We start from the raw sequence: 25029 nt of genomic DNA, 5'->3' as shown, positions 1-25029 counted from the left end.
CTTAAGCCACCCATGATGAATAAGATAGTTGTGTTTCAAATATAAATTTTATATAAAAAATTCCGAGTCAAGTTCAGTGATATGGTGGACTTAATAAAAAGATAAAATTAATGGTAATCATTTGGTTTCAGTTTTGCCAGCAAAAGGAGTTAGATGTCTAGAATAGGTAAACCTCTTTAAAGAAAGATTTTTAAATGTTTGTGTAGCTGATCGATTTGTGAAGTTATGCTTATTTTAAAATAAACCCAAGAGTTGTATGTTGATGTACAATTCTAAATGTCAAAAGGATAATGTCAGAAATAGATTTCTAGATACTTGAATGTTGTATGTGTTTCTGCCTTGCGTATAATCAGAGGCAGCTTTCAACCATCTGGAAATGTTACATAATACACTGTGGTCAATGATTTTTTTCTTTTCTTTTTATTTATTTTTTTGATTCTAAGGTTTCTTTTCTCTTTCACCTTTCCACTGTCATATGCCATGTATCTTGAACATAGCTCAGTGCCTGACCAGAATAATCTGTCTTGCCAGCTCATAATCAAAGGGAGTACTGAGAAAAACAGCTGAGCTGTATTAGGCAACCACCGTCTGGACTGCATTTCTTAACTGGTGAATAACACATCACAGGTGCAGGATTAGAGCTGCCTACGGTGCTGGGCTCTTTAGTGGACACCCCTGGCAGTTCTGTGCATCCTCCTCATGTCTCATCCCAGGGAACCTGGCAACGATCTTAGCAAGCGTACAGAAATCGCGAGTGAGTAGTGGGAGATGCTTTTTATCTTACAGAGGCTGTTTATCCCCCTTCGGAAATGTAAGCCAGACCAGTTAAGATGCTTCTGGCACACACAAAATAGATGACGGAACTTAGTCCTTCCTGGCATAGAGGGTGGAGAACACGACAGTTCAGGGGGTTCAAAAATTTTGTGCATGAAAATTACTGTACATGACAAGCAGATAGTTTAGCTTGGCTATCCCTGCAGTGTACGATTGAGGTTACTTTTAAACTGCTAAATATTGTGCATACATTGTTTGAACTTCTGTGTTGTCTGTGTGTTGAAGTGGGGGCCTGTGTTTGCCCTTACACATTTTCTAGTACGGTCATGATTAAAATCAAGTGTTATGGCTGTGTAAAGTCTTTGTGGTATAATTTGTAGTTTTTGACATAGTAAATTCTTTTGCTATCTGTGACATGTAAGTCTCAATTCATAGATTATCGAAGTCTAAGTTACTTTCTTGCAAGTATGATATTTACAATATAAAAATATTTTAAAGTATACATTTATGATTTAAATATTAGAAGGAATCAGTGTTTTGAAGATTTAGTTTCTAAATCATTTACTTTAATCAGGAAGGTTATAACTTGTTTTACGGTAAAGTATGCAGTCAGAGAAACTAAGGCAAGTATATTTTAGTAATTCACGTCATTTTTGCTATCTTAAACTTTTCTAAGAATCATGACACGTAATTGTAAACAGAGCCATGTAAACAGCGCTGCAGCTTTTGTATGGTTGTTTCTTTAGTTTTTCTGTTTAAACTCCGTATAATAGCTTTCTAATATTCAGATTTTGTTTCAATTCATTTTGCTGCAGGTTATCATTATTCCATGTTGTTTCATCGTAGACCTTTAAATTCACTGGTGATGATAGTAGTTAATATTGGTGTATTGTAAGTTAAGTTTTAAAATATACATATTCTATTTTATTCCTCAAACATTTAAACATTTGAAATAGCAATATATTTGCATTTTTAAGGTCAGTAAACTCCTCACTAAAGTATCCTTTAACTATTATCCAATTAGAGGATACAGAAAGGATTAGAAACAGAGAGAGATCCTAAATGCTTTCCAGGTTTTTTCTTTGGGGAAAAAGAATAGCATGAACCTGGTGATTTGGTTTCTGATCTATCTGGCTTCATTGTCACTTCTCTTCTTTACACAGATGTCTGTTCAAAGTAGTTTTACATATCAAGCTGTCTTGGGAGTGCTTTGCAAAGCTGTGGAGTAAGTTTTGGTGTGATGGCAAGTAAAACATCCACTTTGATTAGCTTCAAAACTCTGTGAAACAGAGCACTGATAGAAACATCACCGAATAAAACCAAAGCTCCTGGCTTGGCAGTCTGCCATGTCCTGGTGGACATTATTGTCAAAGAGGCTGTGGTTCAGTTTCTTTTCCAAAAATGTGGATTTAAACAGACATACTAAGTATTTTAAAATACAGAGATATTTTTGACCTTTAAAATGATCCTTTTAGCTGTGATTATGCTTTTTTATGAATATAGATTCAGTTTGATGTTAAACTATCTTTGAACATGGTGGTTACTTGCTTGTAAAGTTTATTATTTCTTATTTTGACATTTTTACTAAGATACTTGTAACCATGTTGTGTTTTAGTATTTTCAAAGGTTTTTAATATCTGTGAACATTTTGCTTGAGCTCCTCAAAACTCAAAAGCTTTAAAACCTGAGGGAACGGTATCTACTGTTTTACCCTTAAAGAATAAAAATGTGATGTCCAAAGAACTATAACTCCTATTATAATCAGTTATGATGCTTACTTGGGCTCATAACTCTGTATTAGTTACCTGGAAAACAAATGTACATGTTGTATGGTCCCATTTATGTAATATTTCATTTTTTTAAATGATTTGCTTGACTCATAGCATCTCAGAATATAAAACACTTGAATTATTGAAGTTTTCACTTTTTTACCAGATGTTGTAGGGTCTCTGGGCAGAGCTTGCTCGATATAAAATGTTGAAAACATGATTGTCTTACAGAAGCTGAGTGATGTAGTGATATGGATGTGTTAAGTATAGTGAAGAGAGAAACAATTGCCAGCAAATGGAAACATTTATAACAAAATATTTTATTATAAAGGCCCTGGTTTCTATAGTGGTCCAGCATGTCTCTAACATGGTAAAACTAATGTGTTTTTCTTACCCTATTCAGCAGTGTCAACAATGAACCACTGAAATGAAACAACTGTCAGAATCCCTGCTTTTGGTGCTTATGTTTTCCATAAAAGTTATTGGTTGATTACTGCCACTCCTGGTCATCTTCCCTCGTGTGTCTCCTACCTGAGACTTAGTTATATTTGACAATTCTGTGTGGCATTATGACATCCATTTTATTGTTTGCATACACTGTTTTTGGTTTTCCATATGTAGTTGATTTGTCTCACTATGTTCCACATGCAGTCGATTTGTCTCACCAGCAAGATTGCTCTGTTGCTGAAGGGACTTCCAGTGCTCTTGGCCATTGTGTTATGTAGATGGAATGAATTTAATGATTCATTTTTACCACAGGGAAAAAAGAAAATGAGTAACAATGTATTAGCCACGAACAAACTATCCGTGTTTCTGAAACCAAAAAGCTCAATATTTTTATAGACTTTTCGTGCGCAGTGACGAACCTAAAAAGGCAGTTAATGGAAATAACATAAAAGAAAGGGGAATTGAAGAAAAAGAGAGAAATCAGGATGAGAAAAAGGATGGGGAAAGAAGAAAAGGAAGAGAAGTAGAAACATTTAGGAGATGAAGCCTTAGAGAAAAGGAACAAAAACAGTGAGGGAAAGAGAAAAATATGAAGAACAAAAGCAAAAAAAAAAAAAGGCGAAAAAACAGAAGCTTTAGCAGCACAGATAACAATGACAATTTACTGTTATTCACTCAGTATGTTCAGGGAGCTGTGATAGGTGCTTTCTTTGAAATAGCTCGTCCAGTTCTCATAGCAAGCCAGTGTGTGCTGACGCTCTCCACAGCCTCTGTTAGGTGACTTACTAAGGCCACAGAGCAAGGCAATAGCTAAGCCAGGTTTGAACTGTTTTATTCTATATCCTGGTCAAGTCTGAGTCCACTGCTTGGTGACTACACATGATATGGTTTGTCACTTGGCATTCCATGCCCTTCTATAGCATGCTAGCCCCTGGACTCACCACCAACAAGCCTCCCTTGTCCCTCTCGCCTATGACTTCTGAGACTCTTGAAGGAGAAGGACACTCCTGAGCAGTTAACATCACTATTAATAATTGAAATTCTACTCTTTCTTTATAATGCATGAGATTTTGCTTTGATATTTTTGTTTTTAAGTTGTATTTATATTTTGTTTTCAAGAGTTTAGGCACATATTCCAACTTTTTATTAATGATTGAGTTTCATGTTTATATATATATTTTTAAGTTCTGTTGCAAACAGCATAGAAAGCTTGTTTGAAAATGTCTTAGTATAAAAGAGGGTTAGGCAATGAAAATTGAAGTCAGGACTTTTGAATTGAATATATTTCTAAGATAGTAAATTAAATTATTAACTTGAGTTAAATGATTCAACTTTAGGTGATAAAAATAAGTTGTCTATTTAAACCTACTATTCAGGATCACTAAAGCTTGAAAATTAATATTATTTTCAAACTCTGATTCACATTTTATTCCTGTGTATTATAGGTTTTTATTTATAACCAATATAACCTTTAAACCAGTTTTGGTTGAGAAAGGAAATGGGCATTGATTCACATTATTTATTAATATAGCAGTGTGGATAGTGGTAGAATGGACCATTCTCAAAGCACTACTGGACAATTCGGTGCTTTTGTATTTTCTTCCACTAATCTTTTTACCCAAGATACTTGAAATACAAACTTGTATGGTATGAATTTCAGTTCCTCTTCTTGCTCCGGCCTGCCCTCTGGTGAAGATGAGATAGAACAGAGAAGACACTCAAAATTTTGTTAATTTTTGAGATATTTGGAGTAAAAAAAAAAAAAAAGAAAATGAGAGCAAAATAGATTACTAGTAGATTCTGTGGCACCAGATAATTATATGTCATCTTTAAATGAATTTTGAAGAGTCACAGCTCTTTTTTAGTCCATTGCATATTTGAGATTTAATTTTCTTGAATTATCCCTATTCATAAAGATTGTTCTGTATGTGTTTTAATGTGGTAGTGGATTCTAATATTCTCTTCACTGTGACATATAAAACAATATGCATATCACAAACTTAAAATGATTTATTGCATTTTTGAAATGACAAGAATGTTACCAAGAAAAAAAAATCAAAACCAAGTTTAGCTAAAATGTACTTTAATATATAATAAATGTACTGTAGGATAGGGCTTCCCTGGTAGTTCAGACGGTAGAGTGTCTGCCTACAATGCGGGAGACCCAGGTTCGATCCCTGGGTCGGGAAGATCCCCTGGAGAAGGAAACAGCAACCCACTCCAGTATTCATGCCTGGAAAATCCCATGGACCGAGGAGCCTGGTGGGCTACAGTCCATGGGTCGCATGGAGTCGGGTATGACTGAGCGACTTTGCTTCGCTTTGCTGTAGGGTATGACCTGTTAAGCCTTTGTAGCTGAATGGAAGTCACACTGTGGCATGATGATAATTTTTATTTCATGAAGTTTGAGCAATTTGCCTGAAAAATCTGTAAATCTATCTCATATGAAAATATGTGTTGAAATATGTTCTTTCTGTCCTTGTTGAGAGTTTTTTAAAAACATAAATGGATGTTAAATTTTGTCAAATGCTTTTTCTTCATTTATTGATATGATTTTCATCCTTCATTTTGTTAATATGGTGAGTTGCACTGGTTGACTTGTAGATATTGTAACATCCTTCCATCCCTGGAGTAAATCTCATTGGATCATGGTGTATGATCTTTTTAATATATTGTTGGATTTGGCTTGCTAATATCTTGTTGAGGATTTTTAGATATGTTCATCAAGAATATTGACCTGTAATTTTCTTTTCTTATGGTGTCCTTTTTTGGCTTCATAACATGATTTTGGAAGTGTTTCCTCTTCTCCTGTTTTTAGAAGAATTTGAGAAGGATTGATATTAATTCTTCTTTGGATTTTTGATAGAAGTGACCAGTGAAGCCATCTGAAACTAGACTTCCTGTTGTTGGGAGGCTTAAATTCTTGATTCAGTTTCCAGATCTTTCTGCTGCTGCTAAGTCACTTCAGTTGTGTCCGACTCTGTGCGACCCCATAGACGGCAGCCCAACAGGCTCCCCCGTCCCTGGGATTCTCCAGGCAAGAACACTGGAGTGGGTTGCCATTTCCTTCTCCAATGCATGAAAGTGAAAAGTGAAAGTGAAGTTGCTCAGTCGTATCTGACTCTAGTGACCCCATGGACTGTAGCCCACCAGGCTCCTCCATCCGTGGGATTTTCCAGGCAAGAGTACTGGAGTGGGGTGCCATTGCCAGATCTTTCTAATAGCTACATAATCTTTTGTGTACTATACACAAAAAATTAACTCAAAATGTACTAAAGATATGAATGTAAGACCTGAAACCATGTAACTCCTCAAAGAAGACATAGATGATAAGCCCCTTAACTTAGGTCTTGATGATTTTTTTGGATTTGACACCAAAAAAGACAAGGAAAAATAAATGAGAGGGACTGCATCAAAAAAAAAAAGAAAAAAAGACTTCTGCACAGCAAAGGGAAACCATCAACAAATGAGAAGGGAACCTACTGAATAAAAGAAAATATTTATAAGATGTATAAGGAGTTGATGATCCAAAATATATAAAGAGCTAATACAGCTCTTCCCTGTGGTAAATACAGCTCAGTGGTAAAGAATCCTCCTGCTAATCCAGGAGACATGGGAGATGTAAGTTTGATCCCTAGGTCTGGAAGATCCACTGGAGAAGAAAATGGCAACCCATTCCAGTATCCCCTAGACGGAGGAGCCTGGTGGGCTACAGTCAATAGGGTCGCAAAAGAGTCAGACACGACTTAGCAACTGAACAACAACATACAACTCATTAGCTAAAAAATGAATAAAACACCAAAGTCCTATTTTAAAAAATGAGCAGATGATCTGAATAGTCATTTTTTCCAAAGAAAGACATATAGATGACCAACAGGTACATGAAGAAAACATTTAACACCATTAATCAATAGGGAAATAGGTATCAAAACCTCAATTAGATATCACTTCACACCTGATAGAATGGGTATTCTCAGAAAGACAAAAGATAACAAATCCTGGTGAGGATGTAGAGAAGAGAAAACCCTTGTGCATTGTAAATTGGTGTAGCCACTGTGGAAAACAGTATACACATCCCTCAAAAAACTGAAAAATAGAACTACCATAAGATCAAGCAATTCTACTTCTGGGTGTTTATCCAAGGAAACAGAAATGAACTTGAAAAAAGAATATCCACCTCTGTACAGCATTATTTACAATGACCAAGATACAGAACAACCTAAGTGCCCAGCACGGGATGGATAAAGAAGGTGTGGTACATTGTTGTACCCCTGACACTAGTATTGTATGGCAGTTATACCACACTTTAGATTTTATAATCTTTTTAAACTGTATTCTTAAGCTTTTAATATGAGTCTAATCCAATGTATTTATTCTCCTGCTACTGCTTCTCTTACCCCATTCTCTATTTAGCCTCCAAATTATCACCAATGACTAATTTTATCTTGTGATTGGAAATATTGTGAATTGCTTGATAACGATTCTCATTTCATAAGAAATTAACACATCTATACGAGTAACTGACTCCTAAGTAGTAATTGTACAATTTACATAGATTACTCCTTTGATTATTTTAGCAAAAGCAAATATAAAGCACTCTTTACCGGTCTCAGATTTGCATTTAACTATCCATTTATTTAATGCTTCTTAAGAGCAATCATTTATCATCTCACTACTTTTAGTTTTTGGGTCACATTATATGAAGATAGCCTTTATATGTTCTTTCAGTGTTGTCTGTTAACTCAGTTTGCAGAGATGAAATGTTTAATATGAGCTAACTGTACTTATCTTTTTGTTCTTGTGAATGTGGTTTTGTTAAAATAGCATGTATTTTGACTACATGTTAAAGTGTTAAGCATTTTAGAAAGATTATGCAGCAATATTTTATCTCTGCAATCTGTATAGAAAGGATGATTCTTAAACCTTCTGGTTAGCATGTTTTCCTTTCTAGTGTCTCCTCAAGATTCCTTTTATATTACTAGTTATTTAACCCTTTTTGTCCTTGTAGTGGAATTTTGTAATTAAAATGCTCTGTAAACTGTTCCTTTGAACAAAAATTATGGTTTAACAGTCTTTCTTGTCAGTAAATGTACTTCTACATCAACATTTCAATAACTACATAGGAATCTCTTTTTAAAAATCTGATTATACCCCTGGTAGCTCAGCTGGTAAAGAATCTGCCTGCAGTGCAGGAGAAGCCAGTTCAATTCCTGGGTTGGGGAGATTCCCTGGAGAAGGGATAGGCTACCCACTTCAATATTCTTGGGCTTCCCTGGTGGCTCAGCTGGTAAAGAATCTGCCTGCAACGCAGGAGACCTGGGTTCGATCTCTGGGTTGGGAGGATCCTCTGGAGAAGGGAATAGCTATCCTCTCCAGTATTCTGGCCTGAAGAATTCCATGGACTGTATAGTCCATGAGGGTCACAAAGAGTTGGACACAACTGAGTGACTTTCACTTTTTTTACAGATTGTTAATAAGCAATATTGTGAAAAGACTCTTTCTAGCTAAATTTTATATCATTAAGTTAAAGTGAGAGAATATCATAAATCCTTTCTTAAAACACTTCTTACAAAATGACACCTTATTTTCAGTAGTTTGAGGATGTTTCCTTTTCTACCATAGACCATTCTATGCAAATATTCCATTTAACAACTTTTCCCATCAGACGGTAAATTCTTTGTATGTTTAGTTCATCCTACATACCTGGGCTATGTCTGAAACAAGGTAGGCACTCAGTATATATTTAAGAAGTAGACATACGTGTAATATTAATAAATGAATTTTTATTATTTTGTTTTAAAAGCTTCAAAGAGCAGGGGCCTGGTATGGAGGGAAGCGGGATGTAATAAGTTTTAAATATCTTGCTTTCATCACTGTGAGTTACTTTGAGGTTCCTCAGGTCATAAAGTTAGTAAGACTAAGAACCACATTATAAAAAGGAAGTCAGTGTGGTAGGGAGATATATAGACATACCAACACCCACTGCACCTGGATATCAAGCAATGCTAGGGCGTTTGTGCAGGTTTTAAATACAGCATGTGAATGTGAGCTGTGTTTTACTTCACTTTCTTTTGGAGTTTTCACTTATGGACGAGCACCATATTTTATAGAAATAATAAACACCTATCGGGATTAAATATTATTAATCTAGTCCTAGTTTTCTCAAAGTGGAGTTCCCATCATCTGTCTCAAAATCACATGGGGTCTTGTTGAGTATGCCTTCTCTTGGCTGACCTGAGACCTGTAGAATCAGAATCACTATGATGGCCCAGGATTCTCAATAGAACACACTCTTAATATATTACAGTTTGTATATCTTCTGCAGACTAAAATTCAAGAAACTGTTCAAGAAAGTTAGGTGCACATCTTACATAAATTTCAAAAATCTAATGAAATATTAGAATTAATGATTGGGGAAATTCTGATAAATTGATCTAACAACAACTTTATTGTTTTCCTTTTCAACTATTACTCTAAGAATTCAACTAATTGTTATAGCCCAGAGAAAGTCAGAAAACAGCATCACAGATCTGTTTTTAAACTCCTCATTCTCTGATATAATAATGGTTGGAGGCACTAATTTGTAGTTTAAAAAATTGCAAGTGCACACTGTACGTATCTATTGTGTATACTGTACTTCAAGAATTTCAATTTTTTAACCCAATGCCTTTCAGATAATATTTTTGTTGAAATTTTATTTAACTATAGGCAAACTGGATCTGTTGTGAGATTTTAAATCAAACATTGCTCAGGGTGATGATTTCTACAGTGACATAGCATGTATGAGAACTTTTACCACTATGCCTGAGACTTAATAGGTGTCAATCCATGCTTCCTCGAGCATCATTATATTCCAAAGGTGGTGGTAAAGAAGAAAATATGAAAACAGTCTCAGTGATATGTCACCCTATGTTGTGAAACATTGTCTTGCTACTTAAAAGGTAAAAAATTAGATTTTTCCAATAACATTACCTAATATTTATCAAGTAATAGTACATAACATACACACTCTAAATTCTTGACATGACGTAGGTGTTTATAATTATCTTCATTTTAATGATAAAAAAGCACAATGAGATTATTTGTAAAGTTATTCAGTGTCAACTAGCTGATAAACAATAAAGTGTGTTTTTGAACCCAGAAAAATATATCTCTAGACATTATGTCTACCATCGTTTCTTCCACTTAAACTGAAGATGTACAATTACTGCTAATAAGTAGTCCCTTTTGCTGTAAATACTGATGAGGGAGATATATTTTTTGAAATATATCTTGATAATTAAGTTTCTATCTTCTTATGAATTTCACAGATTAAATATTTCCTATGATTTGTTTAAAAAATACCAAATATACCTAAAGTAAAAAGACTAGTAGAAGTTTTAGGGCCCAAACAATCTGGATTTAAATCCTGTATTCATGACTTACTAGCTGAGTGCAGATCACTTAAATTTCATATCTTAATTTTCTCATCTGAAAATGGGAATGATAATATTTACTCACAGTATTACATACAGAGATAATCTGTATAATAGTGTGTCATTGAACTGCTTGCACTCAGTCAAATACAACTATTATAGCTTAATGTAGAAGCTACTACTCCAAAAGGTTTATGAGAATTTCTAGTAAGGCCTATCTATATTGTAGAGAAAGTATAGTTTTCCATATCAGAACATCAGAATGTGTTTTCTCTTTATATCTTTAAGTGTCACAAATCCTTACTATTTTGTTTAACATCATAATTCTTTGGACAGCAGACTGTGGCTGGGCTATCCCAAAGATGCTTAAATTAAATTCTTACTCTTTCTTCTTTTCAGCAAACTTCCTTGATAACATGCTTTTGCGAAGTTCAGGAAAATTAAGTGTGGGCACCAAGAAAGAGGATGGTGAGAGTACAGCCCCCACCCCTCGTCCAAAGATCTTGCGATGTAAATGCCACCACCATTGTCCAGAAGACTCGGTCAACAATATTTGCAGGTTGGTCATATCAATTGTTCAACTCCAGTTTTCACAGAAAGGCATCCTTTTTTGACTATAGAATTTTAGGCTAGTGCTCCCAAGAACACATTTTGGGGAGTAGGGCCTACCTCCAGTACCTCTCAGAGCTGTGCCTGTCTGAACTATTGAATCCCATTTTGCCTTGAAATGTTGTTCTGAAATCATTCTTCCACCAAACATCACTTGTGCACATAAACAGAGTGCAGATCCCAGGATCCTTGTCAAGGAGCAGAAACTAATTATTTTCTTGCAAAGACCCTAGCCCCCAAATAAATAAATGCAACAGCAGGAGCTGTCGAATGTGTAGGGTTTTTTGTTTGTTTTAATCATTTATGTTGATGGTGTTAGTATTTTGGAAAGAACAACCTAAGTTGTTGACTTCCCAGGTGGCGCTAGTCATAAAGAACCCTCCTGCCAATACAGGAGATGTAAGACAGATTTGATCCCTGAGTTGGGAAGATCCCCTGGAGTAGGAAATGGCAACCCACTTCTGTATTCTTGCCTGGAGAATCCCACGGGCTGAGGAGCCTGTTGGGCTGCATTCCATGGGGTTACAAAAAGTTGGGCATGGCTGAAGTGACTTAGACTGAGTGACTGACACTGTCACTGCCAAGCTGTTAGGAATATTCATTAACTGATTCTGGGAAGCAGTGTAGTAGCAGAGCTTATGTGAGTCCACCAGAAGTTAGAAAGACGTTATCAAAGTACTCAAGAATGGGCTCCTTAGTAGGTAATCAAGTTTGTATAAATACTTTCAAATATTTGAAACTAGGCTTTTTGCTTCTTTCTTCCTTACACATCATGATGCAGCTACACCCATCTCGTTGGTGACTGTCCCTGCATTTATTCCCCTTGGTGAGGTCGACAGTAGATACAGAGGCTAGAGTATGCCCAGGGAGAAGTGGGTGAGATCACAAGACAAGTGTGGGTCTCAGGAGCTGAAGTGTCAGAGAAGCAGAGTCTCCCTCGAGGAGGGTAATGGACCCAGATAGGGAGCTAGGCTGCTGCTGGGCTGGAACTCTGGGCAGAATATCTGGGCAGCTGTTTAGGACCTCTAGTTCCCCAGGAAGGAGCATAAAGCTGAGCTGAGTGTTTTTTCTTTCATACTGAAACTTTTAAAAAAAAGCTTCTTATGAAGTGGGAACTATCTAATGGAAGCTTACCAGTGTATCCTAAAATATATAGTTCAAGTAATATGAATTGACAGAATGACGCAATGAGGAGATTCGGGTGTATTAACAAATATATGTCTCATTTAATCAGCACAACAATGCGATGTGGTAGAGAATGTTCATTTCTTACCCTTAGACCTAAGGAGTTCAGGGCCCAGAGAAGCCTAGTGACTTGGCCCTTGTATGATAGCACCAGGTTGCAAGACTTACTTTAAGTCTTAAACCAATATAAAATGATTCCAAAGCTCAGACAGTATTTCCTAGGAAATGGTTGCAGTAAGCAGAAAAAAGTATCAGAAAAATCACACGGAGTTTTCTGAAGAAGAGCAGCAGGAATTAGCATGTTAGGGAGACATTCTACTGTTTTGGCTCAGTTCAGTTCAGTCGCTCAGTCGTGCCTGGAGATGGGAGAGCTTTGACTGTGGCCTGAAGGAGATGTTTAAACAGGAGTAGCAATGGAGATTGATGTGATGTGATTTGCTTTTTTGAAAAATTATCTCTCCTGTAGAGTACTCAGTGTATTCAGTTCAGTTCAGTTGCTCAGTCGTGTCCGACTCTTTGTGACCCCATGAATCGCAGCACGCCAGGCCTCCCTGTCCATCACCAATTCCCGGAGTTCACTCAGACTCGTGTCCATCGAATCGGTGATGCCATCCAGCCATCTCATCCTCTGTCGTCCCCTTCTCCTCCTGCCCCCAATGCCTCCCAGCATCAGAGTCTTTTCCAATGAGTCAACTCTTCGCATGAGGTGGCCAAAGTACTGGAGTTTCAGCTTTAACATCATTCCTTCCAAAGAAACCCCAGGGCTGATCTCCTTCAGAATGGACTGGTTGGATCTCCTTGCAGTCCAAGGGACTCTCAAGGTTCTTCTCTAACACCACAGTTTAAAAGCATCCATTCTTTGGCGCTCAGCCTTCTTCACAATCCAACTCTCACATCCATACATGACCATAGGAAAACCCATAGCCTTGACTAGACAGACCTTAGTCGGCAAAGTAATGTCTCTGCTTTTGAATATACTATCTAGGTTGCTCATAACTCAGTGTATTAGAGGCTGACAAAAGTGAGTTTGAGAACAACAGCAGCCAGGTGAGAGAAATTGAAAAGTGGATTCAGGAAAGACACAAAACTAATGTTTATTGAACTTTTATGCTACTAGAATGTTTACTTTCATCTATCTTTAATTTTCACACCATTCCTGTAAAGAATGTAGCATTATCTGCATTTCGAGGTCAGAAATTTGAGGCTCTGAGAGGTTATAAAATCTTTATTAGGTCATTCATTGTGCACACCCAAATGACTGAAAAAAAAAAAATTGTGGCTAAGTTACCAAGATTCTAAATTTCTAACTAACAGCTAACCTCTGACACTCAAAGGAGCAGAAATATTCACTCTTGGGTAAAACATATATCAATTTTGCTAACAAGATATTGATTCCAGTTGAGTCTCTTGTGAGCTGAGGTCAATCATGTCTGAATCACAAGGCCTTTTTCTGTTCTGGGCTCTAAGACTTAGGAAAAGATCCAGGCCTTTCTGCCTCCATCCCTGTAAGCCCTTTGAATCAGATAGTTCTCAGGCTATGGTGATGGTGGTTTAGTCACTATGTACAATTCCTTTGCAACCCCATGTACTGTAAGTTGCCAGGCTCCTCTGTCCATGGAATTTCCAAGACAAGAATACTGGAGTAGGTTGCCACTTCCTTCTTCAGGGGATCTTCTCAACCCAGGGATTGAACTCACGTCTCCTCCATTGCAGACAAATGCTTTACTGCTGAACCACCAGGGAAACCCTTCTCAGGCTCTTCTGTCCGTGGGATTTCCCAGGCAAGAATACAGAGTGGGTTGCCATTTCCTTCTCCAGGGGATCTTCCCTGCATTGCAGGCAGATTCTTTAACATCTGAGCCACCAGGGAAGTCCCTTTTCAGGCTATACCTCTGGTCAAAAAATTTTCCCCCATAAATTGAGCACTGATACTTTCTAAAGTTCAATAAAGATGAATTACTAGAAAAATTAATTAAAAAGACTTACAGATTACATTCTTCATTTTTCTATTGTCTGTTAATTAAATTCAAGGGCTTCAAGCAGTAAATAATCCACCTACAATGCAGGAAATGCAGGACACGTGGGTTCAATCCCTGGGTCGGAAGGTCCCCTGGAGAAGGTCATGGCAACCCACTCCAGTATTCTTACTTGGAGAATCCCGTGGACAGAGGAGCCTCGTGGGCTACTGTCTATAGGGCTGCAAAGAGTTGGACACAATTGAACAACCGAGCATGCATGCATTGATTAAATTCAACAGAGCTGGAGTTACTGCGATACAAATTTCAATTCCTATATTAATGTACTCACAGACCAGTAATAAGTGTTTGAGGGAGCACACTTTGAGTAACACTGCACTAAATCTTGCCCTTCTAGGCAAAACAGTTTTAAAGATAAGTCCTTGCTTATGGCTTGGATGAAGGCTGGTACCAGGCAGATCGTAGCCAAGCTGGATAGCCTGGGTAGAGTGCATGCTCATTACCACTCCCACATTCCTGTGGAGAATAACCCAGAAAGTAGCCCAAATCAGAAGTGCATCGCACTTTTTCAGAGATTCTGAAATCCCCTGAAGATCCAGGGAATCTTCTGACCCAGGGATTGAACCCACGTGTCCTGCGTTACAGGTGGATTCTTTACTGCCGAGCCATCTGGGGAGCGCTTGATGGGATAATTCAGAGAACATGCACAAAGTGTAGAGGGTTTTGTCCTTTATTTTGTTATTATTTTTTAAACTCTTTCTGAGTTCTTTTTGGCCTTGATTCCTGTCAGGTGCAGTTGTGTCTGCTTCCAAATCCATTCCGTTTACATGGCCTAATGGCAAGTATGTTAGATGATGTAGTGCATATATATTGTGCTGAATAAAGTAGTAGGATGCTTTTTTAATATCCATAACTCAAAGGATGAAAGCATTGTCTAACTTCCCTCAATAAAATATTGGTCATCTAAATACCTTTCAGTTGTTCCTTCGCATTGTTTATCTTTCTTATTCCATTTCTAGATTCTGTTCCTAGGACCTCATACTGTCACTGTATGCTTTGAAAACTGTGTAGTCATCTTAATTAACTCTTTGTTTATGACTTCCACCATGTCAGTGTTCTACTTAGTTTTCCTTAGTTGTCCTAGCAGGCAGAATCTCAGTCTGATTTATTTTTTCTCCATATAATCTGGTCCCACTTTATGTATTCTTCCTTGTTTTACTTGACATGATCTGTGATAGTCATTTTTGTCCCTTTCTCACCACCTCTCTTAAGTTACTCTACTCTCTCATACAAGTCTATCCAGTTCTTTTTTTTTTTAAACTCTTTTTCAAGGTAATTTTAAATATTTACTCATTTATTTGACCCAAAATACTCCTACCTTGGCAGTTTTCAGGATTTGTAGGTATTATAAATCACATTGTATATTTGCATAGATGTACAAATGATTCCAGGTGCCTAAATGACAAATTACATGAGTTTCTAGCTGTTTCCTGAAAAGTCAAAGAGGGCAGAAGGGAAAGCTTAGGGGTTTAGTATAAGGCTTTTTACAGCTATACATTGAGAACCATTGAAGATTTCTGAATAAGAAGGAACATGTAAGATCAGGCGATGCTGTCCAGAGCCCTTTTGTATAGTTTGTGTTAACTTGGAGCTTCTAAACCTTCTGCCAAGTGTGATGGTGTGTACTTTCAGAGAGATGCTCCTGACCCAGGTCTCAGAGTGTTTGAAGTGAGCACTGTTCTCATTTGTGTGTACATCTTCTGTTCATCCGGTTTATTCCACTGTTGCCCAGACCACCTGAACATTCAGCTTTATGATCTTTTTTTTCCCAGTAGAAGATGTTGAGTTAAAACCATTTCACATATGAGAAATGGCTCTTTCTGTGGAACATATCACTTAGTTGAATGAGGATATGGTTTCAAATTCACTTGTGAAATCTTTTATAAGGAATAACTCTGCCTTTGTGTCTCTCGTTAATCATGAATGATACTTAAATGGATCCATTTAGTGTTGGACTTAAAAGAAAGTGAATAGTGTTGGGCTCGGTACAGTTATACATAGAGAATCATTGAAGATACTTGAGCAGGAAGGAAGATGTACGATTTTTCAGGCAGTACTGTGTGGAATGGGTTAGAGACTAGAGAGAGGAGAGGTGATGTCCGGGTAGGAGGCTCTCAGAGTAAAGTATGTCAGAGGTCTCTACACAGGACTGCAGGAGTGAGAACATGCCAACGCGTATATAATGTAACAATTGAGACAAGTTCAAAACAATCTTCTACCTCCTGGGAGGAAAATGAACAAAACGTTAAATCACTTGGCATGGCTGCCAGAGGAGGATGTACGGTAGTTACACTCTCTTCAAGATAAAGTAAAAAGGCCCCTCTCACATTGGAACTTCATCACTAATGTTGTAACTTCAGTAACTTCAGCGTCCCCCAGTACTGCGACATCTCAAAGGAAAAGCCAGAAAATGGGAGCAGTGACAGTCTTACCCATCTTACTGTCTTTCCCTCCACCACCATGGGAACACACCCACCTAAGATGATAAGGGGAAACAAACAAAACAGAAAACAAAAAAATCTTAGGACTCCTTGACTCTGGTGATGACCTTTGCTCAGCGTTCTTCTTTGCCTTCCTGCCAGTCAGTAGAAAGCACTTAATTAGCTGGTGATTTCTGTCCCTCCTGAAGTGGAATGACTGTCTTTTCTAGGATTGGTGCATAGATGTTGAACTCCTTGAAAACAAAGGCTGCATATTCCTCACCCTTGGTTCTCAGCATCTGTCTGAGGCATAGTATGCTTAATGTGTGAGTGTTAGTCGCTCAGTCGTGCCCGACTCTTTGCGACCCCACGGACTGTAGCCCACCAGGCTCCTATGTCCGTGAAATTCTCCTGGCAAGAATACTGGAGCGAGTGGCCATTCCCCTTCTCCAGGGGATCTTCCCTTCCCAGGTATTGAACCCAGGTCTCCTGAACTGCAGACAGATTCTTTACCGTCTGAGCCACTAGGGAAGCCAGTATGCTTAATAGTTTGTAAAAGTAACTGTGGTTAAGCAACTTTCAGCTGTTTTAGTTAACTGACTAAAATCTACATAACTTAAACACAACTTGAAAAGCTGTATCTTTATTTACCTATAACAGAAAACTTTATTTATTCCCTTCATTGTGAAATAGATATTTTAGAAGACAGTATCCTCAAGAATTTACAATTCACCTAAAACAAGCAGCCTTTCAAGTAGTATCTGACCGAAACGTAAAAGAATTTTGAAAGAAATTTAAGAATGCTAGTATTTCTTACACGCTGGAAAAAAGTGAAATAAATTATTTGATTCAGTTTGATCAGGATAAATAGATTGATTGGTGTAGAGAACTTGAATCCTTGTGAGCAGATGCACTTGAGCAAGTTTTCATTTATTTAATCAGTTTTTGTCAAGAGCACAATTTTAAACTATTTAATAATTAAGTAATATTTGAGTTACTTGGTGATTTTTAGATTACTTTATTACTGCTTTTAAAATTTCCTATCACCCTGATTGAGCAGATCAGATAAACTCCTTTTTCACTACTACTTTAAAGATTATATTTTATAGTTAAATTAATCTTTATAAGGAACTAAACCAGTTAGAAGAAAATTTCTACAATAGTCCCTTCTCAACTGAGGTGGTTATATTTCTGGACAACTTGGGGTTTATAATAAAGAAGCATAAGATCTTAGTGGAAGAATAGAGTTAGTTAAAGGGACCAAGACTTGGGTAAACCTTATAAACCTTGCCCTCACTCTGCAATGAATGAATTGGGGTCCAGAAGTGAAAGTGAAAGTGGCTCAGTCGTGTCCGACTCTTTGCGACCCCATGGACTGCAGCCTACCAGGCTCCTCCGTCCATGTGATTTTCCAGGCAAGAGTACTGGAGTGGGGTGCCATCGCCTTCTCTGATCCCTTTCTTACTTACTAGTAAATGTTCACGGGCACACTGAAAATCTCCCAAGGCAATTTATCTTCGATGTTCTCTCAAGATTTTCCAGACTTCTTTGCTTTTGAAATACTGGGCATATTCAAGGAGGCATGAACCTGTAGAACTATCCAAGGTGGTAACAGAGGTTTTATTATCACTACTTTGACCTCATATGACGTTTACTTTTTCAAATGCTTCGCTTTTTCATGAATTAGCCTTACGTTGAGAGGCATTCAGTACTGATGACTGCTAATGTTTATAGGCAACTATTTTGTCAATTACTTTTCCTGACTTATAACACAGTGGCAGAATTTTTGAAATGTCACATCAGTTGTCTTTTTTATTGATGTTTGGTTGATTTACAGTATTATATTAGTTTTATATATACAGCATAAGTATTTAATATTTTATAGATTGTACTGCATTTAAAATTATTATAAAATAATGCCCATATTTCCTCATGCTGTACAAATATATCCTGGTAGCTTATTTATTTTATACATGGTAGTTTGTACCCCTTAATCCCCTGCCTCTATTTTGCCTCTCCTCCCTTTTGAATTGCCTTTTAAAATTCATTATCATTATTATAATCAAATGATTCATCCTGCATTCATATATACATCTCACTGCTTTCAATTTTGTATAAAATTATTTCACCTTTTATTTTTCTCATGATTCTTCATCTCTTGTTATCACTATCAACACTCTAGGGATGACAGGTAATAATCTATATAAAACATTTGAAACCTGTACTTAAATATGGAAGCAAGCAGCAGAATGTTGAGATAAGCCCATAGTAGAGTCAGATGCCTCTGGTGACATTCAGCAGCTGTCTCTTAGTGGTGGGTGGTTGATCGGCTTTGATTCCAGAGTGCAGTGGTGTTTATATTTGTGCTTGCTTGAGAGTTGAAAGTTCTCAAGTAATTTTTAAGTGTCTGTAATTGCACTACTGGTTTCCAGTCAATGGCCCTTCCTAGCTAGGAATTTCAGTAAGAAGTTTATAAATTAATTTTATCTTGTTGTCAGTAATATGCATTTGAGATGTTTCTCTTACCCCCTTGCTTGTCCTCCAACTAAGTATTTCAGTTTGTATCTGAATTTATAACTTATAGGACGCCAGCTTCTTTCTCAAGGGCCTCTCCCTCTCCATCCCTTTTGTAACATTTATTTTTTATTGAAATAATGTTGGTTTATAACATTTCATGTCTCATTGTACATTTTATTTCTACTTCTGTATACACTACAGCATCTCTCCGTCAAAAATCTTGTTTCCATCCTCTATTTTAGCTTCCTCCTCTTCACAGATAAGGGAGTGCTCCCCCAGTGCATTTTTAAAGCTTGAATTTACTCTTCCTGATGTTTCTTTACATTTACCAGGACATTGTAAAAGTAACATGCCAACAGCTTTACCAGCCTTTTCTTTTTTGATTCTTATAAGTTGCCTCAAATTACATTTCTGTATACTCAGATTTTGACTTAAGGGGACCTCCTGGATAAGGAGAAGTTAGTCTTTTTAGATTTAACATATTGTATCAAACTTTTTTAGTCATGCTATGATAATGTCAGAAGCTTAAAATAACTTTATTCTTAATTCCTGAGTTTTACTTTTGATAAGAAATGCAAGTTACACGCTGAGTGTAAGTATATAGAAAAGGGATAAAAGAAAAATCACATGGTTATTATTTGCTTATATTGTTTAAGGTAAATTTCTAAGGGATAGTTCTTTCATTTATTGCCTTTAGGGTTTACATGCTTTGGATTTTCATAGTAATTTCAGGACATTAGTTAAAAAGCCCCAAAGAATTTAGAGCATGGGCTGTTTAAAGGCAGTCTTTCTTCTACAGCAGTATTCATGCATTTGACCTTGGTCTAACAAAATGATTTATCATTGGCCATTCCTTGCCGTTCATTATGTCTGAATTTTGCCTTGCTTGTTCTTGTAAACAGGCATTTTGGATCGCTTGAGGCTTATAAACCAGGTAAACAATTCTAAGGGTTTTGATGATAACTGTAGTGCCGGTGTATGGCAGAATGCTGTCGCCACTAACACACAAATCATGCTCAGAGCTTTCTTCCTCTGACCTTTTAGGTCATGTAATCACATCTGTGTTGGACGCTGACCATGGATATACATCTTTCTCTCATGAGAAAGATGGAGATGTAGTTCAGTAGCTAATTTCTTAGCACATGCAGTAGTGGTTTATGACTTATATTGGGAGTCTGTTTGCATTCATCACCCAAACTTGTGAAGTAATGTCTGTTTAAAAATTGTTCTATATATAACAGTCCTTGTTTTTCATTTTTAATCCCTGGAGGGACTTTGGAAAAGCTATGAAAATGAAGCAAGAAGTCCTTGATGCTACACATGATTCTATATCTGTTTGTTTTGTGACCTTGTACAAGTTTGTTAGACTCTCATAACCTTAGTTTACCTATTTGTGAAATAGAAATATTACTTATCATTATTGATGAGAGGATTAAATGAGATTCTAAGTGAAAGTTCTTTTCAGTGTAGAAAACCAGAGAGAAATTAAAAGTATTGTTTCTTTGGCTTTCATAATCTATTAAAAGCCCTGCTTTCTGTTGTCCATCCTTACCCCACACCCAAATTAAGACCGGACTTGTTGCCACAAAGCCCGATGTTTTCATATGCCATCCTGAAAGCAGAGCTTAGCACTGCGTGGCACAGTCTTAGTCGCCTCACTGAGGCTATGCTGACCCCAATCCCTACTTCTCCTTTGTCTGTAAGCCCCCTGTATGCCTTCAGTTCAGTTCAGTTCAGTTCAGTCGCTCAGTCGTGTCCGACTCTTTGTGACCCCATGAATCGCAGCATGCCAGGCCTCCCTGTCCATCACCATCTCCCAGAGTTCACTCAGACTCACATCCATTGAGTCAGTGATGCCATCCAGCCATCTCATCCTCTGTCGTCCCCTTCTCCTCCTGCTCCCAATCCCTCCCAGCATCAGAGTCTTTTCCAATGAGTCAGCTCTTCGCATGAGGTGGTCAAAGTACTGGAATTTCAGCTTTAGTATCATTCCTTTCAAAGAACACCCAGGACTGATCTAGGAAGAGATAAATTCACTTCACTAGCTCAGAGCAAGTAGAACCAGAATAAACACTCACCTGCATGGGTTCAAACCCCTGTTGCACCTCTCACTAGCTATATGGCCTTTGAGAAATTACTCAAGATCTTTGAACCTCAGTTTCTTCATATAGAAAGTAAGCATATAACTACCTTCCTCTTGGAGTGGATTTCTGAAGGTGATAGCTGTGGAAGGACCAGAATGAGTGTTTAGTATGTAGTATACATGCTATTAAAGGCTATGGTTTTTCCTGTGGTCATGTATGGATGTGAGAGTTGGACTGTGAAGAAGGCTGAGCGCCAAAGAATTGATGCTTTTGAACTGTGGTGTTGGAGAAGACTCTTGAGAGTCCCTTGGACTGTAAGGAGATCCAACCAGTCCATTCTGAAGGAGATCAACCCTGGGATTTCGTTGGAAGGAATGATGCTAAAGCTGAAACTCCAGTACTTTGGCCACCTCGTGCAAAGAGTTGACTCATTGGAAAAGACTCTGATGCTGGGAGGGATTGGGGGCAGGAGGAGAAGGGGACGACAGAGGATGAGATGGCTGGATGGCATCACGGACTCGACGGACATGAGTCTGAGTGAACTCCGGGAGATGGTGATGGACAGGGAGGCCTGGCGTGCTGCGATTCATGGGGTCGCAAAGAGTCGGACACAACCGAGTGACTGAACTGAACTGAACTGATGGAAATGTTGGAGCCTTTCTCATGAGTTTCTAGACAGAGGATATATGAGTAAATAGTTAATGATAGATCAACTTAAAGGAAGTTTCGGGATTCTTTAATCAGATAATAACCTATTATATGATCTTTTACTTTCTTCTTGTTTGTAATGAAACAAATGATTATTGTTATTCAGTCGCTCAATTGTGTCTGACTCTTTGTGACCCCGTGGACTGTAGCTCACGAGGCTCCTCTGTCCTTGGGATTTCCCAGGCAAGAATACTGGAGTGGGTTGCCATTTCCTTCTCCAGCAGGTCTTTCTGACTCAAGGATTGGAACCCGAGTCTCCTACATTGGCAGGTGAATTCTTTACCACTGAGCCACCAGGGAAGCCCCAAACAAGTGATAAACATCTTCATTTCCTTTTACCCTGGACATGCTCTCTCTCTCTCTCTCTCTCTCTCATGTGCGCACACACAAACTCACACACACACACTTACTTTGCCTGTTTGATCTTTAGCACAGATGGATATTGTTTCACGATGATAGAAGAAGATGACTCCGGGATGCCTGTGGTCACTTCTGGATGTCTAGGACTAGAAGGCTCAGATTTTCAGTGTCGGGTAAGGAAGATACCTTGGTTCCACTTTGTAACCTTTTATTGGCAAGATTGCGAACAGCCAAGTTTCAAGCAAGATAAAACAGAATTTTTTTGACTAGCTTGTTTTCAGTATTTTGGACAATAATTAAAAAATTTGCATTGAGTCAGTTCTCCTTTCATTTTGAAATCAAGTAGTCATTTTATTTTTGCTGTTAACTTTTGGCTTAGGGGCTCATTAGATCATCTTGCTCAAATTCCGATTTGGTTAATTGCATTAAGCCAAGCCTTCTTCCTGAGTTTACGCTCTGCGTACTGGTTATTGCAAATAGTAATTTTGTGGAAGTGCAAAGCTGCAGTAAGAATATATGTGATGATTTGAAAGAAATTACCTAATATAGCATTTCACCATGTCTGAATAAAATTATTAGAATTTTAAATCAGTTCTGTAAAGAGTGTTAATTTGCTAGTTTTAGGTGATATGGCTTTGAAATTTGGGGTAAACCTATTAATAGCTGTCAGGTTTCAATTTCAGGACACTCCCATTCCTCATCAGAGAAGATCCATTGAATGCTGCACAGAACGGAATGAATGTAATAAAGATCTACATCCCACGCTTCCTCCACTGAAAAACAGAGGTAAGGAGAGGAAGGCTCACAGGCGGAAGAGCTTTAGGCATAAAGAAGATAAACACTTGAATCATTCTCTTTTCCAAATGTATCTGCCTGTACCGTTTTCTCGCTCCTGGCCCAGAGGGCCGAGACAAGATGACAGTGAAACTGACATTCAGAGGTGAATACAGGGGGTTATTGGGAAAACAGTCACATGTGGCTTCACTCTTAAGATTTACTTCCTTACCCTGTTCTTACTTCCCTCAGAAAACTAGTACTAGAGCTTGGAGTGGGTTTTAAGAGGATAGAGGAGGGAGAAAGTGTTTTTTGTTTACCCCTAAATGTTATTCAGAAGTTGTGCTTCATTCAAAGACTGCTATTTGTCTACATTTGTTTTAAAAATAAGGACCTTATAAAACTGCATCCCCAGCCTTTTTGATACCAGGGACTGGTTTTTTGGAAGATAATCTTTTTTTGCATACTGCGTGGGGGAGGTGGTTTCAGGATAATTCAAGTGCATTGCATTTATTGTGCACTTTATTTCTATTATTATTACACCTTAGATCATCAGACATTAGATCCCAGAGGCTGGAGACCTTTTTATGAAGGGTTAATTCAGATTATTTGCTTCATGGCATTTCCTTTTATTTATGCTAGAGTAACCTTTTAGTCAATTCATATATATTGATAAAATGGAGAAAATACCTAGAAAGTTTAGTTCTAAGACTTATACATTTAGTGTTGCTCATTTATTTATGCTAGAGTAACCTTTTAGTCAATTCATATATATTGATAAAATAGAGAAAATACCTAAAAAGTTTAGTTCTAAGACTTCTACATTTAGTGTTGCTCATTAAAAAAAAGACACACACTGCATCCCCAGTGACTCTTGGTTAAAAACAGCTCCCATGTTTCCTTTTTCTCTTGGTCTCACCACAAAATAAATGATTTGTAATTGTCATAGAGTCCTAAGTCTTAAAAAAGTAGCTTAAGATAATTTATCATCATTGATTTTTATTTCTTAAGAGAATATCTTCCCTACAAAATACAATGACCTTATTGGGTTCTGATGGTATTTTATAACATTTGTTCCTATAGCCTAGCTCTGTAAGATTGATTCATAATAATTCACATCAAAAAGTCACAGGCAGTTTTTTTTTTTTTTTTTAAATTTTGCCATTCAGCATGCTAGGTGTTAGGGATTCAGAAATGGATGAAGAAAATTCTTGCTTTCAAGACTAGCACACTAGATTGTGAGAGAGAAACATGGAAATATACTCAGAAAAATCTCAGTAGACATGAAAGAGTGGCTCATTTTGGAGTAGGAGGATGTCAAAATAGCTGCATAGATGTGATACTTGAGCAAATTTTAAGGATGAACAGAAGTTTGCTACGTGGGTTAGGCAGAAATAAACATTTTAAAAATGAAAATGGCTAACATAAGCCAAGAATTATGCTAGTAACTGTGACATTAATTAAACCATTTGAGCTTCACAACAATCCTATAGGGTATTTAGGATTGTTAATCCCCATTTAAATATAAGGCTTTGGCAGCACTGAGAGGTTAATTAACTTTCCCAAGGTTGCACAGCCTGTGAATAGCAGTGACTCTAAACAGGCAATCTAATGTGTGTAATATTTGAGAAAGATTTGAAAAATGCAGTTATGTGAAACAGCATAGCTGGTTGTGAAAAGTCTAATTCAGTTGTTTGGTGCCTCGCTGTTCAAAGTGGGCCTTTGGATCAGCAGCACCAGCATCACTTGAAACTCATTAGAAATGCAGAGGCTCAGGCCTCACTCCAGACTACTAAACCTGCATTTTTAATGAGATTTCCCAAGTGATTTATGTGCACATTAAAGTTTGGGCAACACGTTTGGTAGAAAAAGACCTATGTGTGGATATGGCTGGCACCACTGTGTCTCAATGTGTGTTTTTGACAACACCT

The 25029-nt window shown here is 37.5% G+C and overlaps 1 protein-coding gene across 1 annotated transcript in view; it reads left to right on the top strand.

Moving 5' to 3' along the window:
* The first annotated feature begins 657 nt into the window (after nucleotides 1–657).
* Nucleotides 658–25029, top strand: part of BMPR1B (bone morphogenetic protein receptor type 1B) — a 59871-nt gene continuing 35499 nt past the window's right edge. Inside the window, exons 1-4 of the mRNA XM_052642362.1 lie at nucleotides 658–754; nucleotides 10805–10964; nucleotides 22395–22497; nucleotides 23008–23110. Of these exons, the coding sequence (XP_052498322.1) occupies nucleotides 700–754; nucleotides 10805–10964; nucleotides 22395–22497; nucleotides 23008–23110 (421 nt within the window). The 5' untranslated portion in view covers nucleotides 658–699. The remainder of the gene's footprint in view (nucleotides 755–10804; nucleotides 10965–22394; nucleotides 22498–23007; nucleotides 23111–25029) is intronic.

This window comes from Budorcas taxicolor, chromosome 6, assembly GCF_023091745.1.
Source record: "Budorcas taxicolor isolate Tak-1 chromosome 6, Takin1.1, whole genome shotgun sequence".
Classification (NCBI taxonomy): Eukaryota; Metazoa; Chordata; class Mammalia; order Artiodactyla; family Bovidae; genus Budorcas; species Budorcas taxicolor.
Note: the sequence above shows the minus strand (reverse complement) of the source record. Positions and strands in the feature narration are given on the sequence as shown.